The 22,346-nt window shown below is 42.4% G+C and overlaps 1 protein-coding gene across 4 annotated transcripts in view; it reads right to left on the bottom strand.

The window, feature by feature from the left end:
- PRIM2 (DNA primase subunit 2) overlaps positions 1-22,346 on the bottom strand; it is a 310,312-nt gene that overhangs the window by 23,136 nt on the left and 264,830 nt on the right. For all 4 annotated transcript variants that reach the window (XM_077812653.1, XM_077812657.1, XM_077812656.1 and 1 more), the window contains one exon: positions 11,197-11,265. In XM_077812653.1, the coding sequence (XP_077668779.1) occupies positions 11,197-11,265 (69 nt within the window). The remainder of the gene's footprint in view (positions 1-11,196; positions 11,266-22,346) is intronic.

The raw sequence follows: 22,346 nt of genomic DNA, 5'->3' as shown, positions 1-22,346 counted from the left end.
TGCCAGGAAGACAAATTGCTGAAATCTATGTGTGATGTTTTATGCACCAGTTTCATAACTTATTGCTTTGGCACACAAAGAGTGATCTCATGTCTCCCTGATGATTAATATAAAACATGCAAGTAACATTGTCTGTCTTACTCTGATAGATTTGTCCTTGATGAGAGGCAGAAAATGGAGGCAGGCATTTCTGACTGCCCTCAGCTCCAATAGGTTGTGGAGACTAGTTTCTTGAGGTGATCATTTGCCCCCTACAGTATGAGCACTGAGATATGCCACTCACACCAACAGGGGTACCTCTGTCATTGCAGTTACCAACAGTATTGTCCAGGAATCCCAATATGGACATTGAGAACCATATGGAGGAGGGTGCGGTATCAAAGGTTGTTTCTATCAAGCATAACATGTTCCTCTGAAGTCCTCCCTGTCTCTTCAGGGAAAAGAGTTCTTGTATGGATAAGTCAGAGAGCCCTGGACAGATATCCATCATTCTCTTCCCCCTCTAGTGGAGGAACTCCAGGTAAAAGAGTGAATCAGGTGGTACCAGAGATGTGCAGGGATCTGGAAACCAAGTGGTTCTTGGTGCCAAGAGGCATTCGGTACTTGCAAGTAGTGGAGACTTTGGTTCAGCAGTCACAGATTAATCCTTCAGATACCTAAAGTCTTGCAGCACTGAGTAAAGCTGCGGTACTGATGGGACAGTCTGCTTGTTCCTACTGGACAGTACTGAGGATTTTGAGCTTTCCAAAGTAGGTGCTGACACAGAAAGAGGCTTAGTCTTATGTGGTACTGAAGAGCTCATTAGGGGAAGTACCAGAAGAGGAGCTGTGTCCAATGGTGCTGCTCTTCTGTGTTTGTTCTATTCATCTCTTCCAGAGGGTACTGAAGTCTTTGTGAAGCCATGCTTTTTCTTAGAGCTATGGGCTTTCCCATCCCCGCCAGTACAGTAGGAGCCCTTAGCCTCTATAGTAATGATCCTTGAGGTCGAAGCTTCCATTGACCTACTTGGAGAGCGAGGTCTTTTCAAAGTGGATTTCTATGAGAGGAGTCAGAGCTGTACTTCTTGGAACTTTTAGAGTAGGTCTCTAGAGCCTCTCTCTTTCTACGGGAGTGCTGAGCTGAAGTCAAAGGAGTGCTAGATACAGCCAGAGACCATTGTACATGGGGGTTTCTCCTGACTTGCCTTTGAAGTGGGCCAAATGGAGCTTCTCCATCATCAGTAGCTGCAGCTTGTTTTCTCAGTTTTTTCTTGCCCTGGATTTAAGGGCTAAAGAGAAGTTACACTTCTGTGGGAGGTGCAACTCTCCTAGTTAGTGAACACACTGAGAGACCATCGCTGTTTGGGATAGCCTCTCAGCAAGTGATGTAGCATTTAAAACCGTGTGAACTGGACATTGCTTTCCTAGAGAGGATGGCCTCCCATGAAGGAGGAAAATGTAAAAACAATCCTCCAAAGTATAACTAAACCAACTAACTGACTAAAAAAATCCAAACACCTAAACTAAGCTAAAACAGAAACTAAGCAAAAGCTATCTAGTTGAAGCACGCTCAAGGTGGACACATTAAACTTCTGTCTCAGGCTGATGCAATTGAGAAGGAACTGAGGGCAGTCTGCCCATGCAGCCTGATATAGCCACTGTGCAGGGCACGAGGATGTTTAGGGCATGTGAGGGCTGAATGGAAACTGCTAATGAAAATCTCTGATCGAAGGCATATGGGGATGCACACGCACCTGAAATGGAGTGCCCAAAAGGACACTCTTCAAAGGAGGATAGTTTCCAAAGCTGAAAAATACTATGTAAAAGTTTTAAAAGTGCTATTCAAACCATCTACAGCAGAGCCTTAACATAAAATTTTGGGACTTCCTGGAAGAACACCTTCTTCCTTTTTAAACTACTTACTAAATGAGTGATAGCAAGGAAAAAACCCTGGACATAATACAATACTCCAAAGGAGAGTCAGACTCTGTCAGAGGGTCCTTGAATGAAAATTCACAGATAAGACATAATTTCCTTTTCTCAGTCTCCTCTATGTCAGACAGTCTTTACAGAGGAATGTAGAAAGCAGTAAATCATCCCTAGCGAGGGAGGGAGGGTTCAGGGTTCATTCTATTTATCCATGTAGAATTGAAAAGGAACTTAAGGGTTAGTGATAATGCTAGCAAATGCTGCACTAGCAGGAGTGAAGATGTTGATTCAATAGTATATGAGACAGTGTTGATGAAAAGCCCTGGAGTAGCCTTATGGACAGCCTCATGATATGGTTCTCTTCACCCATAGAAGTTGCTGCTCTTTTCATGGATAATGTGAGGAGAGGAATTCTACCTGAGAGGCTTTGAATGTGTCTGCTCTATATTGTCCCTTGAAGGCTCTGCTCACATCTAACTTTTGTATTTTACTTTCTTAAAATATTTGGATTCATCCAGAAGGACAAAACCACCACCTCTATTTCATAAGGAATACCGTGACGACCTTGGAGATCAAGGGCTGGTTAGTTTATAGATCTACCATGTTTGATAGAACATATAACTGAAGCCATGAGGCTATTACAGGGATTTCCATCAACACTTTCTCAAAACACTAAAGAATTAACATATTTGCCGCCTGCTCATTCAGCATTTGGTAGAAGGCTGTTTCACTGAAAACAGGCCAACTTCCAAAACCTTCTTGGACAAGGGAGTGGTGACACAGCAAAATACTTTCAATGAAAAGAGAAACAGACCTACCAATTGTGAAGCTGAAAGGTGGTTTTATTAAGACTTGATCATGACAAGAATCTGCATATTGCCAGAGGACGGATTTGACTGGTGATCCTCGTTAATCTATTATGTGACAGTAAAGATATTCTTATGGGTTTGAGTGCAACATGTGTCAAGTTGCTAACTTGCCTTTCCAAGTAGTGTTGGCTTTGAGACTCATGGTGAGCGTCATCTTGTAAAAACAGTAGAGTGTCCTTTGCTTCAGCTGATTTTGCCCTGATGCGTGTCCCTTGTAATACCAATATCTAAACCTCAAGTAATATGTAGATATCATTTGTGAATTTCCTCCGAGATGCCAGGAGGGTGTTTATCACCTTTGTAGAATGAGTGACCATAGTTCCCTCCTCTTAGCTTCCCAGCTGATGTTAGAAAGCATGTATGTATATTGGGAGTCTGAGAAGAGGTTCCAGTTAAATCAGATCTGAGAATCAAAACCTGAAATGGTTCATGAGAAGGTGATTACAAACACTGTAATCACTGGGGGCTGCAGAAAACGGCGTGGGCCAAGGGACATGCTGGCTGCCCTTCCCGCAGCCCACATTGGCCTGGAGCGGCGAACCACGGTCAGTGGGAGCCGCAATCAGCCGAACCTGGGGACGCAGCAGGTAAACAAACCGGTCCGGCCCACCAGGGGCTTTCCCTGAACAAGCGGCAGACCGGCTTTGAGAACCACTGCTGTAGCCTGTTCCTTCACAAGCTTTACTCTCTGTGGATGAGGGCAGAAAGGCATAAAGGAAGCCTTTTAGACTACTCCTAAGATAAGTAGACCACAGTTCCACTTTTGAATGTGTCTATCACGTTGTTTCTCTTCTGTTTTCCAACTGGACTTGGATGTAAATAGGTTCAACAACATAGTTCCAATCTGGTGTATGATGCACTGAAAGGTTAGCTCATCTCATCTGCATTCACTTGGTTCTGTGTGTATCTTGCTGAGCCAGCCAACCCCAAGTTTAATTCTTGGTGTAGAACCGAGCAATAGCTTTTTCCCAAAACACAAATATGGCAACTTCTCTAAGCAGTGCGGAAGATTTTCCGCCTTTTTAGCGGTTATATGTATGCCAAGTTACTAAAGAATCATCTCCTGGAGTAGTGATCAGCATGAGACAGGTTATACACGGTGTCTTCCACAAACTCATATAGGAATTCAGATATTTTTCCCCTACATGGGGTCCAATATTGGTACTGATGATCAGCTTCTTTGGACCTTACATTAGGTAGCTGTTAAATCATATTAAGAATGAGTTCAACAAGAGATGCTAGTACTAAATCTGGGCCAAGATCTTTATATGCTGATTTGCCACAATTGTTGGCTGGAAGCTATGCACAATTTGTACTGGGTAGCCACATAAGACTCACTAGCTCATACACTAATTCAGAGATATGCTAATATTTAGCAAATCAGACACTATTTTCTTGTATCTCCCTTCTGAAATAGAGATGGCCTTAGATAACTTAGAAGCTGGAGTTTTGTGAGGGCTGCAATTGGTCCTTCAATTTTTCACTCAAAGCCACGTTTCTGAATGCTTGCAGTAATGGCTGCTGGGTCCTGCTGGGTAACCAGATGAGAATGTCATCAGATAAGAGCAGATATGTATCCTTTCCCCTTGAACAGAGCTTTGATATGAAATTTGTGAATATCCGTGTAGAAGTTACAAGTCCAGGAAGTTTATTTTCATATTCTGAAGTTTTGGAAAAATATTGCAGTAACGATGGGTTTCAATATTTCCACTTGGAATACTGATCTCCACATGGATTTAAGATCTAAAATGGGCTGTATACCATTGCTTCTCTTTGTATCACAAATAATCTTGTGGCCCTTCCAAAATATCGGTCTTGCCACAAAATGGGTTTCACTGTTCCAATGTGTAGGAGATGGGCTACTGCACGGTTCGTCATCTGATGGTACAACCATCTTCTTGATGTGTTGGTGAATTTTTAACTTGTCCTCGGACAATACGTGAGTGATATTGAAACACCCATTTTCTGAGGTGGTTGATTTCCACTCTGAAACATACTGGGGGTGGGGAAGGGGATTTGTCCAGACTTTCACAGATTCTAAGGTCAGGATGGACCACTGTGATCATCTGGTTTGACCCTTTGAATAACACATGCCAGAGAAAACCTGAGAAAGCCAAAGTAAAAAGAAGCTTTTGGAGCTGGATTGTTTTCCAAAGAACTCCAGCCTTGATCTTTGAACTCTCAGGAAATGCAGCAATGGTCTCCTCTAAATGTGTAAGCTCTACTCTGGAGCAGCAGTAGCTTAAAAGCGAACATCTGCTGAAAATTCTTTCACTGGAAGGAGGAAGGGACTTATTTATTCCCTTGTCTAAAGCCTCAGTAACTGCTGTGTCTCTGTGCTCTCCAAAGAGATCACCAACAGTATTTGGAAGGATATTAGATGTTAGCTGGCAATTCGTGTTTCTTCAAGTGGAGCCATAACTGCTCCTGGTGCAAGGCTTTGGAATTTTTGAACGTACAGCAAATCAGAGTCAGGTGAAGCATCAGATCTGAAAACACTTCAGGATTAAAGTAGATTTCATGTATGTTTTTGTTTGCTTGTTTGTCACGCTGATAGGGGCCTCCAAGTTGAGCATAAATCTGCACAATGAGACTGCAGGGCTGAGGCTGCTGTATCCAAGTTTAGCCTGAGATCATTTTATTCTCCTCCTGTGTGTGTGTGTGTGTTTGTGGGAATACTCCCTCAGCTGCCCTTTACTAAGGAGGCTGCAACAAGCTTAACCTTAGCCACATTAATGAAGACTTAAGCTCTTAGGTATTAGTAGGTCTTCATATAGAATTCCCATTCCATCTTAATTACACCTTCAAACTAGGTAAGAATTACTACTTTTCTTCAACTTTTCAGGGTGCAATTTTGTATGTGTGTTTCATTTTCTAAAAACATAAGCACCTGTGAAATAAGACCCCCATTTGTTAATAATTCTGGAAAGCTTAGTTGAGAGTCTGAAGTATCTCGCTCAAAGCCCCAATTTTAGGAATTCCTCCTTCTCAGTAGAAGATCTAGAGGCGAGATTCTCTCACAAAAGATTTTAAGTCTTTGTGCTGCCCCTTCAACAGCCCCTTCAACTGTGAGCAATATACTTCATTATACCCTGGGCCAAACCCTTGAAAGAAAAGGAGTGGAACCCTGTGAGAGAGAGCGTGCACATTACTAGGGAGACTGAAAGGAGTCTACTGTCTCCCTCAGGAAAATTGTAGCCACTTTATGACCTCCTGTGGGACTCCAGGAGGCTCGGAGGAGAGGAAAGATAGTTCCATCTCCCAGGCAAGGTGATCTGAATCACTTTACCCCATGATCCCTGCTGCTGAGTCCAGGCTGAGGGGGTGCTGACTGAACAGAATGACAAGTGAACTGGATCCAAAGGAGACAAATGACTCATTGGTATCAGAAATGTCACAAGAGCTTGTACCTTTCATGGCAGCTGAAATCCTATAGGTAAACACCTTTGAAAGGGGAGTATGTTTTGCAGCATTCTCAACCATCTCGGAATCAAGATGTCCTGATTTTCCTATGTCCTGGCTGGGAGTAGAACTGCTTCCTCTGAGATTCAGAAGGCTCCAGTGAAATTTTCTGCTTACTCTGTAAACTGTGGGAAGATGGGCCCCAGACGTTGGGGAGACAGGAGGAAGATTTGAAAAACTTACTCCTGGCTCCATGCCACTGATTCTGGTCTGGTCTCAGTGAAGAAAGCTTCCTGCTCAACCATCTCAGTGTGGCCCTCACCCACATACCAGCTGGGAGCCCCATTTAATTGTTGCTGGCTCACCTACCTCAGTGTGGACTTCACCAACATACCACCTGAGAGCTGGTTTTCTGTGGGCTACTGTGTGTCATTTTTGAAGGAGGAAGTTAGGAGAGTGCTGTCCTTTAAACCATAGGTTCTCACAACAAATTTTTGGTGGCCTCAAAGTGCAGCCACCAACTCTTGCTGGTGGCCACTGTCACAATTTTAACTAAAATTTCTAATCAAGTTTAGGAAAGACAAATAAATATGCACACATACATGTCCAAATCACTGCAATTCATTTATGCTGGAATTTTTTGCAGACTCAATCATAAAAATAATGTACACTTGTCTCTATTCTTTACTGGACCTAAACAGAATAGAAACACCAATAAGGTGCTTTGCACCTTCATGTCTTTTTTGTTGTTGATTTTGCTTTTTTGGTTGCTTTTTTAAAGACTTGCTAGCTAGTAAGTCTGCTGCTGTGAAAAGTGGTACTGCCAAACATACAAATATCACTTTTCACAGCAGCAGACTCATTCAGCCCTGGCAAGCCCAGGGAAAAATTAAGCCCTGGATGGGGAGGTGGGTAGGGAGGCAGTAGGGGCCAAAGGCGATGAGGAGAATGGAATGGGGGGGGCAGAGGAGGCAGTGGGGGTTAGGGGGGAATGGATGGGGGTGACCCCAGTGCCGGAGCCTGTTGCCTGCCTCTCCAGGGAAGGTGGGGAACTCACTAGCAGCCTGCGCCTCCAGCATTTGTGTCTCCAGAGGGAAGGCAGGACCCAACCCCTGCTAGTGGCCTTGGGGGAGGAGTGCAGCTTTGCTCCCCTCCCCCATCACTGCCCAGGAGGCTGTGCCCATAAGAAAAGCTCCTAGTGGCCACATTTGAGAAATGCTGCTTTAAACCCTCCTCAGAAAGCATAGATATGTATGTGTTCAGCAGTTCTGAGGAGGAAAACCTCAAAACCCAGAAGAAACTGATTGATAATTAGCTAGAAATCTTTTACCAAACCATGTAAAAGCTCTGTGAAAGAGACTCCTGGAGTCTGCTCTGTGTGCCATTTGGAAGCAGAGATTTCTGGAGAGTTCTTTATGCAGGGCAATCCTAACCCCAAGCTCAGAGCAAAGATCTGGTTTGCTCCCAGTTGCCATGGGAATGCCCACTGACATGCAGGGGACAGAGAGTAGATTTAACAACTCACCATTATAGATCTGATGATATTTCAGAATAAGAACTCCAGACCAGGACATACCACTTTCACAAAGGAATGGCATGTGGTATTTTCCTCAAGTTTCATAAATTCATAGATTCTAAGGCCAGAAGGGACCACTGTGATCACCTAGTCCAACCTCCTGCATAACAAAGGCAACAGACCTTCTCCAAAATACTTTGTTTGAACTATTGCCCTGTTTGAACTACAGCATATCTTTTTAAAAAAATCCAATCCATTTTAAAGTTGTCAGTGAATGAATCAACCACAATTGATTCATAGATGAATTACCTTCACTGTTAAAAATTTTACGTCTTATTTCCAGCTTGAATTTGTCTACCTACAACTTCCAGCCACTGGATCTTTTATCCCTCTGTCTGATATATTAAAGAGACTATTATCAAATATTTGTTCTCCATATAGGTGCTTATAGACTAAGTCTCCCCTCAACCTTCTCTTTGTTAAATTAAATAGATTGAACTCCTTCAGTCTATCACGATAAGGCGCATTTTCCAATCCTTGAATAATTCTTGTTATAATCATAAACTATAACAACTTATACATTTTTCACTCCAAGGGATGCTTGTTGACACTGACAATCCTCTTCTCCTGTTTTCCTAAGCTTTAGCCGCTATTCATAATATACTCATATTACCAACAGCATTCATATATTTTTCTGTGTCACTGATTACACACTTTTATAAAGCATTCCCAGCACACCAGTCCAGGTAGCGAGGAATCAGGGAAACAAACACAATCCTCTTAAACACAGTTGTTCAGAGCACTATCAAGGGCCCCCCTACTTCTTAAATGATTTCATTTATGCTCTTATCTCTTTTTCCCCCCTACAAATGTAAGTGAATTATTGCTCATGAAATGCACCAGTTTAACCACCCTGGAAACTGAGATTTCTATTTATCCACAGAACATGTACAGCACTATCATAATATAAGCTGCCCCATATAACCCATGGAAGGATCAACTCTAGAAGGGAGAAGACAGACTTCAGTGTCCATGGGTAAAATTTTCAACAGTGCTTTAAGTGATTTAGAAGCTCAAGACTTTCAATGGGACCTAGGCTCCTAAATCACGTAGACACCTGTGAAAATTTCACACACACACAAAGTCAATGAATCATTGAATTATCTACTGAGATGTCAGGGACATTCAAAACATTTACATTTTATTTATCCAAAAATCTACATATCTATTTCTATACATATTTTGGAGTCAAGGATTTATCCAAATGTTGGACATACCCAAAATCTCAAATAATCAGGGTTTTCCTGTAAAATGATTTTTATAAATGCAGTGAAAACCTAAGAACTAGAAACTGTGCTAAACAAACTCATTCTGCACAGGCAAATGAACAACCTTCAGATGGTACTGATTTTCAGTTGCAGCTGATGTAGACTGAATTTGAACCACTGACCTAGAACTGAAAGGATCAGTATCCTAATTAGTATTAGTCCCTTGTGCCACTCAATCTACTCATTAATCTCTTTATTACATTACCACATAACTTAAAAGAAGAGAATACATGGGTCCTTTTTTTCTTTGAAGTTACCATGTGATAAGCAACAGTGGTGACTCCAATGACCATGAACTGAGTTACCATTATTATGTTATCTGCTGATAAATACACATATAACTCAGGTCACCAGTGCACAATTATCCCAGCATCATCACAGTGTACACAACAGTACCACATGAACTACCATGAAGCCTTACACAACTGCTTTAAATTGATTATATATGCTTAGTACAGTAAAAACTGTGTATCTGGCACTGTATCAACCGGAAAGCTCTATAAACCAGCATTTTTGATCTTCATTGAAAGTCCGGTTTATAGTCTGGTTGGTGTTGGGCCAGTAGACTCCCTGCCTGGTTCCAAATGGCTTCCCGGAAGCCGGCATCATGACCCTGCTGCTCCTAGGCGGAGGAACGGCCACGAGGGGTTCAGAGTGTGGGAGAGGGTGCAGGAAGGGGCTCGGGGCAGGGGGTTCGGGTGTGCCGGATCTGGGCGGCGCAAACCTCTGGCGGCTCCCCACAAGCAGGGACATGTCCCTGCTGCTCCTAGGCAGAGGCACGGCGGCCTCCACCTGCAGACACCGCCCCCACAGCTCCCAGCCACTGGGAGCTGCGGAGCCAGCACTCAGGGTGGGGCAGGGTGGGGACAGCATGCAGAGCCACCTAGTCACACTCCACCAAGGAGCAGCAGGGACAGGTTGCTGTTACATCCGAGTTGAGTGCCGCCCGAATCTGGCAGCCCGCACCCCCTCCTGTGCCCCAGCCCCTTGCCCCGAGGCCCCTCCTGCACCCAAACTCCCTCCCAGAGACCATGCCCCTCCTGCACTGCAACCCCTAGCTTTGAACCCCCTCCCATACCCAAGCTCCCTCCCTCTTAGTAAACAGGAATTTTTACTTACTGGCACTCCCCATTCCCTCAAAATGCTGGATAACAAAGCTTTTACTGTATTTGAATGAATTTATCCTAGAGAGGAAGAATGGGCACTATCCTAGGATCTGTGATACCTGGGTTTAAGGCCCTGTTCTACTACTTAGCCTCTCTGTGCCTCAGTTCCCCATATGTAAAGTGGAGGAGAGTAGTATGACCCTACCCCATAATACAAATACATTAAAAGACTGAGGTGCTAAGGTACTACAGTGATTAGTTCCTTATAAGCTCATAAAATAGATAGTTTCCAGTTTTTAATTTTTTTCATATTCTTTTTTATAATAAAATTCAGTAATTATAGGAGACGAACTAAGCAAAGAGAAAATTCTCTCATAGTGAATGTTTTCAATATATCTTAAGTCAAAAACTAACCACAATTAAAAAAATAATTAAAAAGTCACCAAGCTGAAAAAGAAAATTAGGTAGGAAGTCATCATATGATAAGTCACCATAAATTAAAGATGCCAACTATGTTTAAGCGGCAAAGAGTCCTGTGGCACCTTACAGACTAACAGACGTATTGGAGCATCGAGCTTTCGTGGGTGAATACCCACTCTGTCGGATGCGCATGGCTACCCCTCTGAAGCTCAACTATGTTTATACATGATGAAATATGTTTAAAAAAAAAAGGCTAAAAAGAGTTTTCACTGGTGGTTAGAGTTTTAGTTGCATCCACTACAAATTTCATTAGGCTTTTTTCTTTTAAAAAAAGAGAATTGACAACTTTAGTGCTTGTGATAACGTTAAAAATGCTGACTTTTCAGAAAAACATTTTGTTTTGCTACATCTTATCACTCTTTTCTATTTTTATGTATCTATATTACAGAAGTGATATGTATGTGTATAAAATATTTTATACAAAAATCATGCTAAAATACATAGCAAAAAGGCTTATACTAATTAACTCATTAAAATTAACAAGATTTGACAACCAATGATGGATGTGATAACTGTAGAGAACCTCTGGAGTTTCTAGAGACAAAGGCACCCTGCTTATTGTACAATAAAAATTAAATATGTACTTACATCATGTGTCAACTGGAAGTATTTCTGACAGGCCAGCTGGTAATGCATACCTTTGACTAACTCCAAAACCTGTAGAAAAAAGGAGAGTAATTAGAAGTATCATTCATTCAGAACTGAAGAATTTTTCACTGATGTTTTATCATTGACCTTTATAAGATACCTCACAACAGATAGGCATATAATGCAAGAAAGTACATTGCACATGACACCCCTGTCACCTGTGTACTGTAATAACTCTGGCTGTGTTCCATCATACCCAGGTTGCTTAAATATATATTGGTAGCATTAAAAACAAAACAATCAGAGATAGAAAGATGTTCTGGTGATTTCAGTACATTTAAAAGCAGGAATAAGATGAAAATATATCATCGTATAGTATATCTGACCGTTATTATCAGAATATCATATTGTAACATCTCTGACATAATTGCATATATAGATCTAATAATTCAAGTGGTTGAAGCATGAAGCAATCAAGTACGCTTTTTATATTTTTATTTTCCACATTACCACTTCATATAGATGCAACATAAAATACTGCTGTGCTCCCATCAAGAAAATTGAATGTAAACCCTTTAGAAAAGAATTTGTAAGAAGGGAATGCTTTTACCTTCAATCATATTTGTTCCTTTTTGAAATGAAGTTATTTCTAGTAAAGCTCAGCAGAATATGCGAGTGAAGAGTCTGTTTTGAACACCTATTAGGAGCATCATCCTATCTTTTGTAAATACAATTTGCTTCCCAGTTCTACCTCATGTAATCTCTTCTGTGCTGCATTCTTATCAGCAGAATGCAGTATCAGTTGAAATTTTTAAAGCTGCATAACCATCTCCTTCCCTTAAATAATCAAAAGTGTACTCTCTGCTTATCAAACAGAGAAAGCTGCTGGAATTAAGAGATAACCTCAGTGGAGGGAAAAAGAATTCTTGAAAAAACTGTTAATTTCTAGCCCTTTTTTCAACGGTTAACCTTTCTATGTCACTGCAGTAAATTCAGGCTTCAATCCCTGCTGCCCTCATTATTGGATGCTGCGTTATAGTTATTGACCAATGTACAAATAAATTACATTTGCAGAATAGATCAAATCACTACACACTGCCAAGAAAGTGCATAACTGCATTGTTTCTCTGTTACAGCCCAACTGATTAAATTTCTAAGCTTCCTGTCACTTTCTTTTAAATCCCGTGTAAAAAGACCAAGGCCCAAGCTAGCTAACCAACAGGGCCTGAAATCAGGGACTGTCTATGTATCCAACCTGTCCACTTTTTGAATTAGTCTTGCAGGAAACAGATTCTAAATAAATAAAATAAATAAATAAATTTTTTAAAAGTGAAAAACAAAGAAGAAACATTGTCCAAAATAGTTCAAATACAATTTCTTATTTTTCCTTATTATTTCTATAAAATGAAAGTAAAAGGATATCGTGGTTAACCATTACATTAGTATCCATACCTCATTTTAAAATTAAAAACAGCATCCAAAAAATTCTGCCTGTACCTCAGAACTGGAAACTTAAGGGAGTCAAAAGTACCCATGGTATATTTAGTGTTAGTCGTTAAAAGTTACGATGAGCTTCAATTAATTAGGTTGAGGGGGTCTTTGGGTTATTTTGTTTTGAACATACAATCTGTGCTCTAGAAGGTGATATGGAATATTTGGATGACAAAATACCCTATTCAGTGACAACCAAGGATAGAAAGGATAAAATGGATATTTTAGTGGGGGTTCTCAACAGATAAATATTTGTATTAATAATCATGTAAGGTTCTTATATACTGCGTTTCATCCTTAGAACTCAAGAGCTTTAACAAAGGAGTTCAGAATCATTATCTTCATTTTACAGATGAGAAAACAGAGACACAGAAGTAAAGTGACCTGCTGAAGGCCACACAGCTGGTCAGCCAGTGGCAGACCCTGGAACTGAAGGTGGGTTTCTGAGTTAAGTCCAGTGATTCATCAACTAGGTTACACTGCCTCTAAAGCCACACTTGGGCTGAAATCTGCTCTGAGTTGTTATAACCTAAAAATTGGGAAGTTAACAGTTTCAAGTGTTGATTATGATGGGATATAGACAGAGCAATCTACTAGCTCCTAAAGAACAAAGGCTTGTTAAGAATATCTCCTAGCACTGAAATCTATGTAAAGAAATAAGTATTCATGTAATGACGGAAAGTTTAGTAGTTTTTACATGTACAAACATTTAGCTATTATTCAAGTGTTATTTCTCAAATATATTTTGGTAATTATTCTTGAAAACATGGGTTAGCACTTATTTTAATGTTTTGTGCTGTATCTATTTAGCTCATAATTTTGTTAGACATGTAAATAAATGTGTTTAGCTGAATTTTTCCCTTATGCTTTTTAATCTCTAATGAAGTAATTGGTAAAGAAGAAATATCTAAGTCTAATCTGTTCATCTCAGAAAAAGACAGTTACCTTTTTATAACTGGTGTTCTTCGAGATGTGTTGCTCATGTCCATTCCATTGTAGGTGTGTGTACACTCACCACATATACCACTACTGGAAGTTTTTCCCTCAGTGGTATTTGTAGGGGACTGGCTCTGCTGCCCTCTGGAGTGGTGTGTGTATGCACCGATATAAGGGGCGCCGCCGGCTCCCCGAACCCTCAGTTCCTTCTTGCTGGAAACTCCGACAGTGGGGAAGGAGGGCGGCTCATGGAATGGACATGAGCAACACATCTCAAAGAACACCAGTTACAGAAAAGGTAACTGACTTTTCTTCTTCAAGTGCCTGCTCACATCCATTCCATTGTAGGTGACTCCCAAGCAATACCACAGGAGGCGGGTAGGAGTTCATGGATGTGTTTATCGCAACGCAGCTCTGCCAAACCCAGCATCATCTCTGGCTTACTAGGTGATGGCATAAGAGTCATGAACGTGTGTACTGAAGACCACGTCACGGCCCTGCAGGTGTCCTGGATAGGGACATGTGCCTGGAAGGCAGCCAAAGTTGAGTGAGTCTTCGCTATCCGTGGAGAAACAGCCTGCACCAGCTCGTAACAAGTACCGATGCAGGGGTGATCCAATTCTAAATCTTTTGAGGTGACACCGGAAGACCCTTCATCCTGTCAACTGTCACGCTAAAGAGCTGGTGTGCTCCAGGTAGAACGTCAGGGCATGCCAGACATCCAGAATGTGCAGCCGCCTCTCCTAATTGGTCGAGTGAGGTTTCGGACGAGTGGTAGGCAACCTGCGGCCCGTCAGGGTAATCTGCTGATGGCCTGCGAGACAGTTTGTTTGCATCAACCGTCTGCAGGGATGGCCGCCTACAGCTCCCATTGGACAGGAATGGCAAACTGCAGCCACTGGGAGCTGTGGGTGGCTGTGCCTGCGGACGGTCCATGTAAACAAACTGTCTCACGGCCCGCCAGCAGATTACCCTGACGGGCCGCAGGTTGCCCACCACTGCTTTGGACAGAACACTGGGAGGAAGATATCCTGGTTGACATGGAAATGTGACATCACCTTTGGCAGGAAAGCTGGATGGGGCCACAGCTGGTCCTTGTCCTTGTAGAATACCGTATATGGTGGCTCTGAAGTGAGGCTCCAAGGTAATCACTACAAGGACAGCAACCTTCCACGACAGATGGAAAATGAAGCAAGAAGCCATGGACTCAAAGGTAGGGCCTGTGAGCCTGGAGAGGACTAGATTGAGGTCTAGTTGGGGTATCATAGAATATCAGGGTTGGAAGGGACCTCAGGAGGTCATCTAGTCCAACCCCCTGCTCAAAGCAGGACCGATCCCCAATTAAATCATCCCAGCCAGTGCTTTGTCAAGCCTGACCTTAAAAACCTCTAAGGAAGGAGATTCCACCACCTCCGTAGGTAACGCATTCCAGTGTTTCACCACCCTCATAGTGAAAATTTTTTTCCTAATATCCAACCTAAATCTCCCCCACTGCAACTTGAGACCATTACTCCTTGTTCTGTCATCTGCTACCACTGAGAATAGTCTAGAGCCATCCTCTTTGGAACCCCCTTTCAGGTAGTTGAAAGCAGCTACCAAATCCCCCCTCATTCTTCTCTTCCATAGACTAAACATCCCCAGTTCCCTCAGCCTCTCCTCATAACTCATGTGTTCCAGACCCCTAATCATTTTTGTTGCCCTCCGCTGGACTCTTTCCAATTTTTCCACATCCTTCTTGTAGTGTGGTGCCCAAAACTGGACACAGTACTCCAGGTGAGGCCTCACCAATGCCGAATAGAGGGGAACGATCACATCCCTCGATCTGCTGGCAATGCCCCTACTTATACATCCCAAAATGCCACTGGCTTTCTTGGCAACAAGGGCACACTGTTGACTCATATCCAGCTTCTCGTCCACTGTAACCCCTAGGTCCTTTACTGCAGAACTGCTGCCTAGCCATTAGGTCCCTAGTCTGTAGCGGTGCATGGGATTCTTCCATCCTAAGTGCAGGACTCTGCACTTGTCCTTGTTGAACCTCATCAAATTTCTTTTGGCCCAATCCTTCAATTTGTCTAGGTCCCTCTGTATCCTATCCCTACCCTCCAGCGTATCTACCTCTCCTCCCAGTAGTGTCATCTGCAAACTTGCTGAGGGTGCAATCCACACCATCCTCCAGATCATTTATGAAAATATTGAACAAAACCGGCCCCAGGACCGACCCTTGGGGCACTCCACTTGACACCGGCTGTCAACTAGACATGGAGCCACTGATCACTACCCGTTGAGCCCGACAATCTAGCCAGCTTTCTATCCACCTTATAGTCCATTCATCCAGCCTATACTTCTTTAACTTGCTGGCAAGAATACTGTGGGAGACAGTGTCAAAAGCTTTGCTGAAGTCAAGGAACAACATGTCCACAACTTTCCCTTCATCCACAGAACCAGTTATCTCGTACTGGGTCCCGGATCGGCAATAAGAGACGCTCAAGGCCCTTCAGGTACCTGATCAACATCTCATACAATAATACAACAGATTTACCCTGGATGAGAGAATAGAAGGCCAATATGGCTGCCAGGTGCACCTTGATCGAGAGAAGGTGAGGCCCTGTGCAGGAGGTGAGGAGGAGACTGCTGCCAACGGTTTGGTGGATGCCCCCGAGGCCAACTTATGCTCCTGTGATGGTTGGGGAAATCCCCAAGGGTTCCAGAGTTGCCAGGGGGAAGGCCACTGGTGGCCCAGCAAGGAACACCGATGCCCCTGAGGGGTGGCCCTGTCCTGCGGACAGGTTCTCCTTCTCACTGTCGGAGCCCGAGGAGGTGGATACATGTCTGGGGGACCAGGACAGTGCCGAGGCCACCTATCTACCCTGATCCCATCAGCTCTAGCCCTGAACCTCTGCTGAGAATCTGTAGGAGGGCGATGGCTGTGGGCGTCACGATTCCAGTGACCAGTGGCGGTGTTCAGCAAATGGACAATGGTACCCTGGCAATCGATGCCTTACACTTCGCAAGCGGTGCCGTTCCGTCGAGCGGGAACATGAGCGGGCAGACCAGCATGTCACAGACCGGTAACACACTCGTAGTGACCCGTACCGGTGGTCCAGCAATGGGGGTTTCGGAGTCCGGCCTCTTGACCTTCTGGAGCACTGTTGTGTACTGGGAGAGCAGTTCAGGCACTCTTGGCACCGGGGCTCTGGAGCCTGGTGCCGTGCCTCTGGTGGTCTGTGGCAGCCCACTGGCGATCACTGCCTCCAGCCCAAAAAACAGTGCCTGGAATCCATGGACCAATGCTAGGAATCCGGCAGGCCAGCCAACCCGTATCTGCAGGCTGGTGCCACTGCTCAGAAAAGTGCTGACAGGACATCCCCTGTGGCGAGGAGCGGTGCTGCACTGATGGGGACTGTTGGAAAGGTCCCAAGGCAGGTTTATCCCTCGAACGAGGCACGTCTGTACCTGATGTCGGTGGCACAGGCCTCCAGAGTGGAAGGCACCGCTATGGAGCTGAGTGCCTCTGCCAGTCCCCAGGGTGGTGGGCAGGTCTTGGAGTGGGCTTGACCGCTCAGTGGGAGTTGGGGCCCAACCTCCAACCGGAGGGGAAGAGCTGCCCCTCACGGGTCTTTTCGCTCCTTCCCTTTACAGGAAATAGGAGAATGTCCCCTCCCAGCCTTTTTTTTTTTTTTTTTTTGCTTTTTAGCTGGTATTCAGTTGGTGCTGGCAGCGCGCTGCACACTGAGGCCACAGTGCTAGGAACAGAGTCCGATTCGGTCGGCGCTGAGGCTGAAGTAAGGGCTGACTCCATAAGGAGCGCTCAGAGACAAATGCCCCACTCCTTTTTGGTCCGTAGTCTGAAACTTGCAAATATGACACTTGTTGCTAACGTGGGTTTCCCCTAAACACTTCAAACAGCTTATATGGGGATCAGTGGCCCTTATACCGGTGCGTACGCACGCCACTCCAGAGGGCACCAGAGCCGGTCTCCTACGGATGCTACTCAGGGAAAAATTTACGGCACTGGTGCATGTGGTGAGCACACACACCTACAATGGAGTGAACATGAGCAAGCACTCAAACGAGAATAGTATTGAACACCTTAGAGGAACTGGAGAAGCTAATGCTCTGCCTTGAGTGTATTATACAAGAAAAATAAAGGTTTAATTTGTTTACATATGAAAAATTAAATGCTAATATTCCCTTCAAATTTCAGTTCTGTTATACCACTACTTCATTGTAAACACACCAAAAAGTATAGAGTCCTCCATACAATTTTTTTGGTATTAATAAATGTAATCCTATACTAGTTGGTTACTCAGGAATATATCCTTTATTTTGAGAATAAGAGTCAAAGATGGGCAAACAGAAAATTTGGGTACACTCTCAGTTTCCTAGGAATGTGGAAAACATTTTAAAAGGGCCTCAATCTTGACCACCATAATAAGACAATGTAACAGAGAATTCTGGTTGACTAGCTCATCATCTTTCAATAAAATGAGTTTGGTTTAAGTCTTCACTTCCAGATTGCAAGCTGATCAAAGGGCTGCACTGATAATAATATTGTAAGTTTGCTTTGAAGAGAAAAGGCAAGCAATGATCAAGCTTAGTGTCTGCTTACTGGAACACATATTATGTTTCTCATTATCTTTTACCAAACTGCTGCTGTCTTCTTCACCGGTTTAGGGAAATAAACTGAACAACTATCAGCGACACATTTGGAGGAAGGGGCAATTGACACAAGCACAGCAGCTGATAGGGTGAAAGTTGCCAACAGGGCTTGTAAACCATTTTGACAGTCTACACTATTATGGTCACCACTTTTACAAAACCGAGACAAAATTTTGTACAAAGTATGCCTTGTGAGGTATCATTTGAAAACTCAATCTTCTGAATATTTTTAGTCCTGGTAAAATATGTGTATCAGCATTGTATGTAAAGTTATAAGTTTCTACTCTGTAACATTGCTGAAACATGTTCCAGAGTTGGAAATGTAGGCCCAGACCAGTTTTTCAGAGACAAAGTCTCACTGGCACCCCATGCAGGTGTTCAAGAGCTATCACCTGCTGAAGCAGCCATTCTCTAGCAACGGGGAGGTGTAAACAAGAAATTTATATTTCATCACAGGGATGATTCAAACCTCATGTCCACAACGGACTGCATATCACCATGGCTCAGCAAGGATGTTTCTAACACAAGAAAGTGAATTATAAAGAGGGAGGAACTTCACTTCTCCTCCTGCCATCTCTCTGTTCATAACATCAATGACTCTCAAAGAACTGAGTGGTCCCAGGCTGAAAGGAGACTCAGTCTGTGAAATGTTCAGCAAAACCTTTGCTTTTAAGTTCACTTAGCTTGTTAAATTAGGCATTAGCTTGCATATTACTTTTATTTTATTTTTATAACCAATCCTGACTTTTTTGCATCTTCTTTGTATCACTTAAAATCTATCTTTCTGCATTTATCTTATTGCTTTATCTTAACCACTATGTCTGAATTAAAGTGTGTGAGAAACTCCATTTGGGATAACAAGGCGGGGGCGTATATCATGGACTTTCTATTAGCTTGCATTGTTCAGTAGTGTGCTGGATAGTACAAGACACATATTTCTGGGGAAACAAGACTTGGACTACGGATTTGCGGGTGTCGTAATTCATGAGCGACTGGTCAGAGTACTCATATATTTACCTGGGAGTGAATCTGCATGCTGAAGGCTGTATGAATAGGCCAGGGGTGGATGTTATAACAGCAAAACAGTGTAAAAGGCACCTCAGGTTACGGAGTTAAGGGGACAATGCGGTTCAACAGTCCAGATTGTACCTTGGGTAATGCCACAATGGAAAATTTCTGTCACCAACTGATTAGCAGAAAATGTCCAGATTTGTTTTCTGTAGTACTTTGGACAAGGGCCGGACAACACTTGAAATGGTTTCCATGACAGCTATGAAAATTGATCATGGCATAGAACAACATTTGTGCTTTTAGTGCAGTCTCCTTTAGTGGCATGCTTTGTATTTTCTCTATGTCATCAACAGCTGAAAATAGTTCCACAAATACACCCAGCCAATCATGGCACTCCATCCACCAGGTTTCACACATAGGCCTGAGTCTGGAGTGCACCACAGCTGGAGTTACTTTTTTGATTGTCTTGAATAAAAGGCATCCCAGGTTAGAGAATTGAGGGGACACACACCTGTCCAATGGTCCAGATTGTTCCCTGGGTAATGTCACAACCACTGCCAGTTCTTTCTAGCTGTTCTAGTGCTACAACTCAGGACAAACAAGGAAGAAACAATGTTTGCATAGACCCTTTGCCCATTCTTGGATAAATTCAACATGGATACCTCTGCCAGGTGAAGGAGAGGAGCCATGTGGGGAGATACTGATATCACAGGGAAGCTAGCTAGTTCTCGCCAAACCAGAGTCTGCCTCTAGTGGCTCCAAGAAAATAGAGCTTCTTCCTAAGAACCTACCTATCTCCTCACACACACTGCCTCAATCTTTCTTCTCCCTCTGGGCTAGGGTCAGTGTAGAAAGCAATCTCGCTACCCTCTCAAATTCCTTCAGCCCACTCAGCCATTATGACATATAATCACATAGTTTCTCCTGTTGTGTTAGCTAGGAGCAGGATCTTGGAGGAGAGGGTCAAAGTGCTACGCTAAATGTTCCCAAGGGCCATTAAACTGTTCCAGCATTCACAAAATAAGCTTGGCCGTCCCTCCTGTTCTTCAAAGTGTTTCTTCTTGCCCTGACATTAACAAAGTACTCATTGACCAGATTGTACTCAAGCAGGTGGAGGAGAGTTTCTGTGCAAAGAAATTTGAAAGTTAAAACATTAAAACAAATGCTACGGTGTAGCAAACACACAACACCAAGAAATGACTTCTGATTGGAGAGAAGTCTCATTTATGTAAAGTGGATGTATACCCATCCTTAAAAATAAAATGGGAAATACAAAAATGTGCATTAAATCACTTTATTTTGTAGATTCTTGAGGACAAATTTGCCTTTGAATTGTACTCCTCCCTTTAGTTCTTTTGTACCTTTTCTTTCACTACCATCTGCAACTTTGTTTTCTGATTTTGCTTTAGTTACTGATGAGATTAAGATGTTTGACAGCTGCGTCCAACCACCTGCTCTCTAGATCTTTGGCTTACATAGTTAAGATGTTGTACAGATAGTTACTTTCACTTACTTAAGGTCAGTTTCTGGGGTTTTTTTTAAATTGCTGCAGTTACTTCTATTATTAAAAACGCAACCTTTCTACTATGGATTTAACCAAATATGCCCCATTTCTAACCTTCATTTTATTTCAAAGTTGACTGAATGTGTGATTGAGGTGCATCTTCTGGAACATACTTGAACACATTATTGTTTTTCCAGTTTCAGGTCAGTTTCTAAACACCTCAGCATAACTCAACCTGCTCTGTTAGGACTCTGCTGTGACCTTTGGTTATTTACTGATATGGGGCACGTGCCTTTCTGTTGCCGTTTGATATTTAATTTGTATTTTACAGTGAACACCATGAATTTCTGACAGCTCCATTCTATAAAACATATACATAAACGTTATACTGACTTCTCTATCTGCTTTAAACTGTTTCCTCAAAATGCCCCATTAATACTCATTTATTGTTTCTTGTAGGTAACAATATTTGGTCTTATGGTTTTCAGTGTCACACACGTTGGCACTATTTTAGGTGATATTATTTTTTAATTGTGGTGATGCAATAGCTTCCCCAGAACTTGCCACCACTAGAATAGTTAAAATCAACTGCCAACCAACAAGGCTGCTTATATTTAAGGTAACATTTATACAAGTTAAAATAAGGCTTTAAAAATGGCAATAATCATCCCCAAAGCACCTGTTCCATCAGAGTCTCTTCAAAAATATCTACACAGAGGACCCACTACAAACAACCCTTCCTTAACTTTTCACTTTTCTTTTATAGGCCTCTTAGGCATAAACCTTAATTTTTAAGAGTGTTAGTGAAGAACTCATTAAATATCTAACAGATGAGCAAGTACACGTCTGAATGAAAAGAAGGTGTCAATATGTGAATATATTTGTTGCAATAACCCCTAGACAGATTGCTAAATGAAGGTAGATATTTTATTTGAAAGTTTATATAAATAAAACTAGAATTAGAAAATAATTTATATGCCAGTGGTTTTTTTTTTCAGTTTCAGAAGCCCACTGCTGAAATTCTACTGTGTGAGCAAATTTAGCTCTGCCATTTCTGTGTCTGAATGCTTAACTTTGCAACCTTCCAAATTTTTAACATACTATTTTTAATTTAATATGTCTTTATACTTGTAAATTAGAAGTATACAAAATTAGATGTTTTGCAATCTCTATTTTCAGCTATTTCTGGGAGACATTTTCTATTAATTCGCTGGCCCTTCCTGAGTTGACAGCTGTTCAGATTTAAATGACAGTAGTCAGATTCCCCAGTCTCCAAGGCTACACTCGAGTTTCTCTCCCTTTCACAGTTTGGGAGGGAATATAAGGAAATTTCTCAGGCACAATCTAGATTAATATCACAGGTATAAGGAAGTACTATATATGTGTGTGTGTGTGTCTCTCTCTCTTCCTAGCTATTTTTAACATTTTGAATTTCTTCTGAATTTAATATCAATATGATTTTTAGTTTGGAAATGTTTTACCTTATAAATTGTCTAAATGTACAAAATGTATCAATTTATGATTAGATTGTGGAATATTCTATTTATAT

The sequence above is a fragment of the Eretmochelys imbricata genome, chromosome 3, assembly GCF_965152235.1.
Source record: "Eretmochelys imbricata isolate rEreImb1 chromosome 3, rEreImb1.hap1, whole genome shotgun sequence".
Lineage (NCBI taxonomy): Eukaryota > Metazoa > Chordata > Testudines > Cheloniidae > Eretmochelys > Eretmochelys imbricata.
This window is presented reverse-complemented; position numbering and strand designations above follow the sequence as displayed.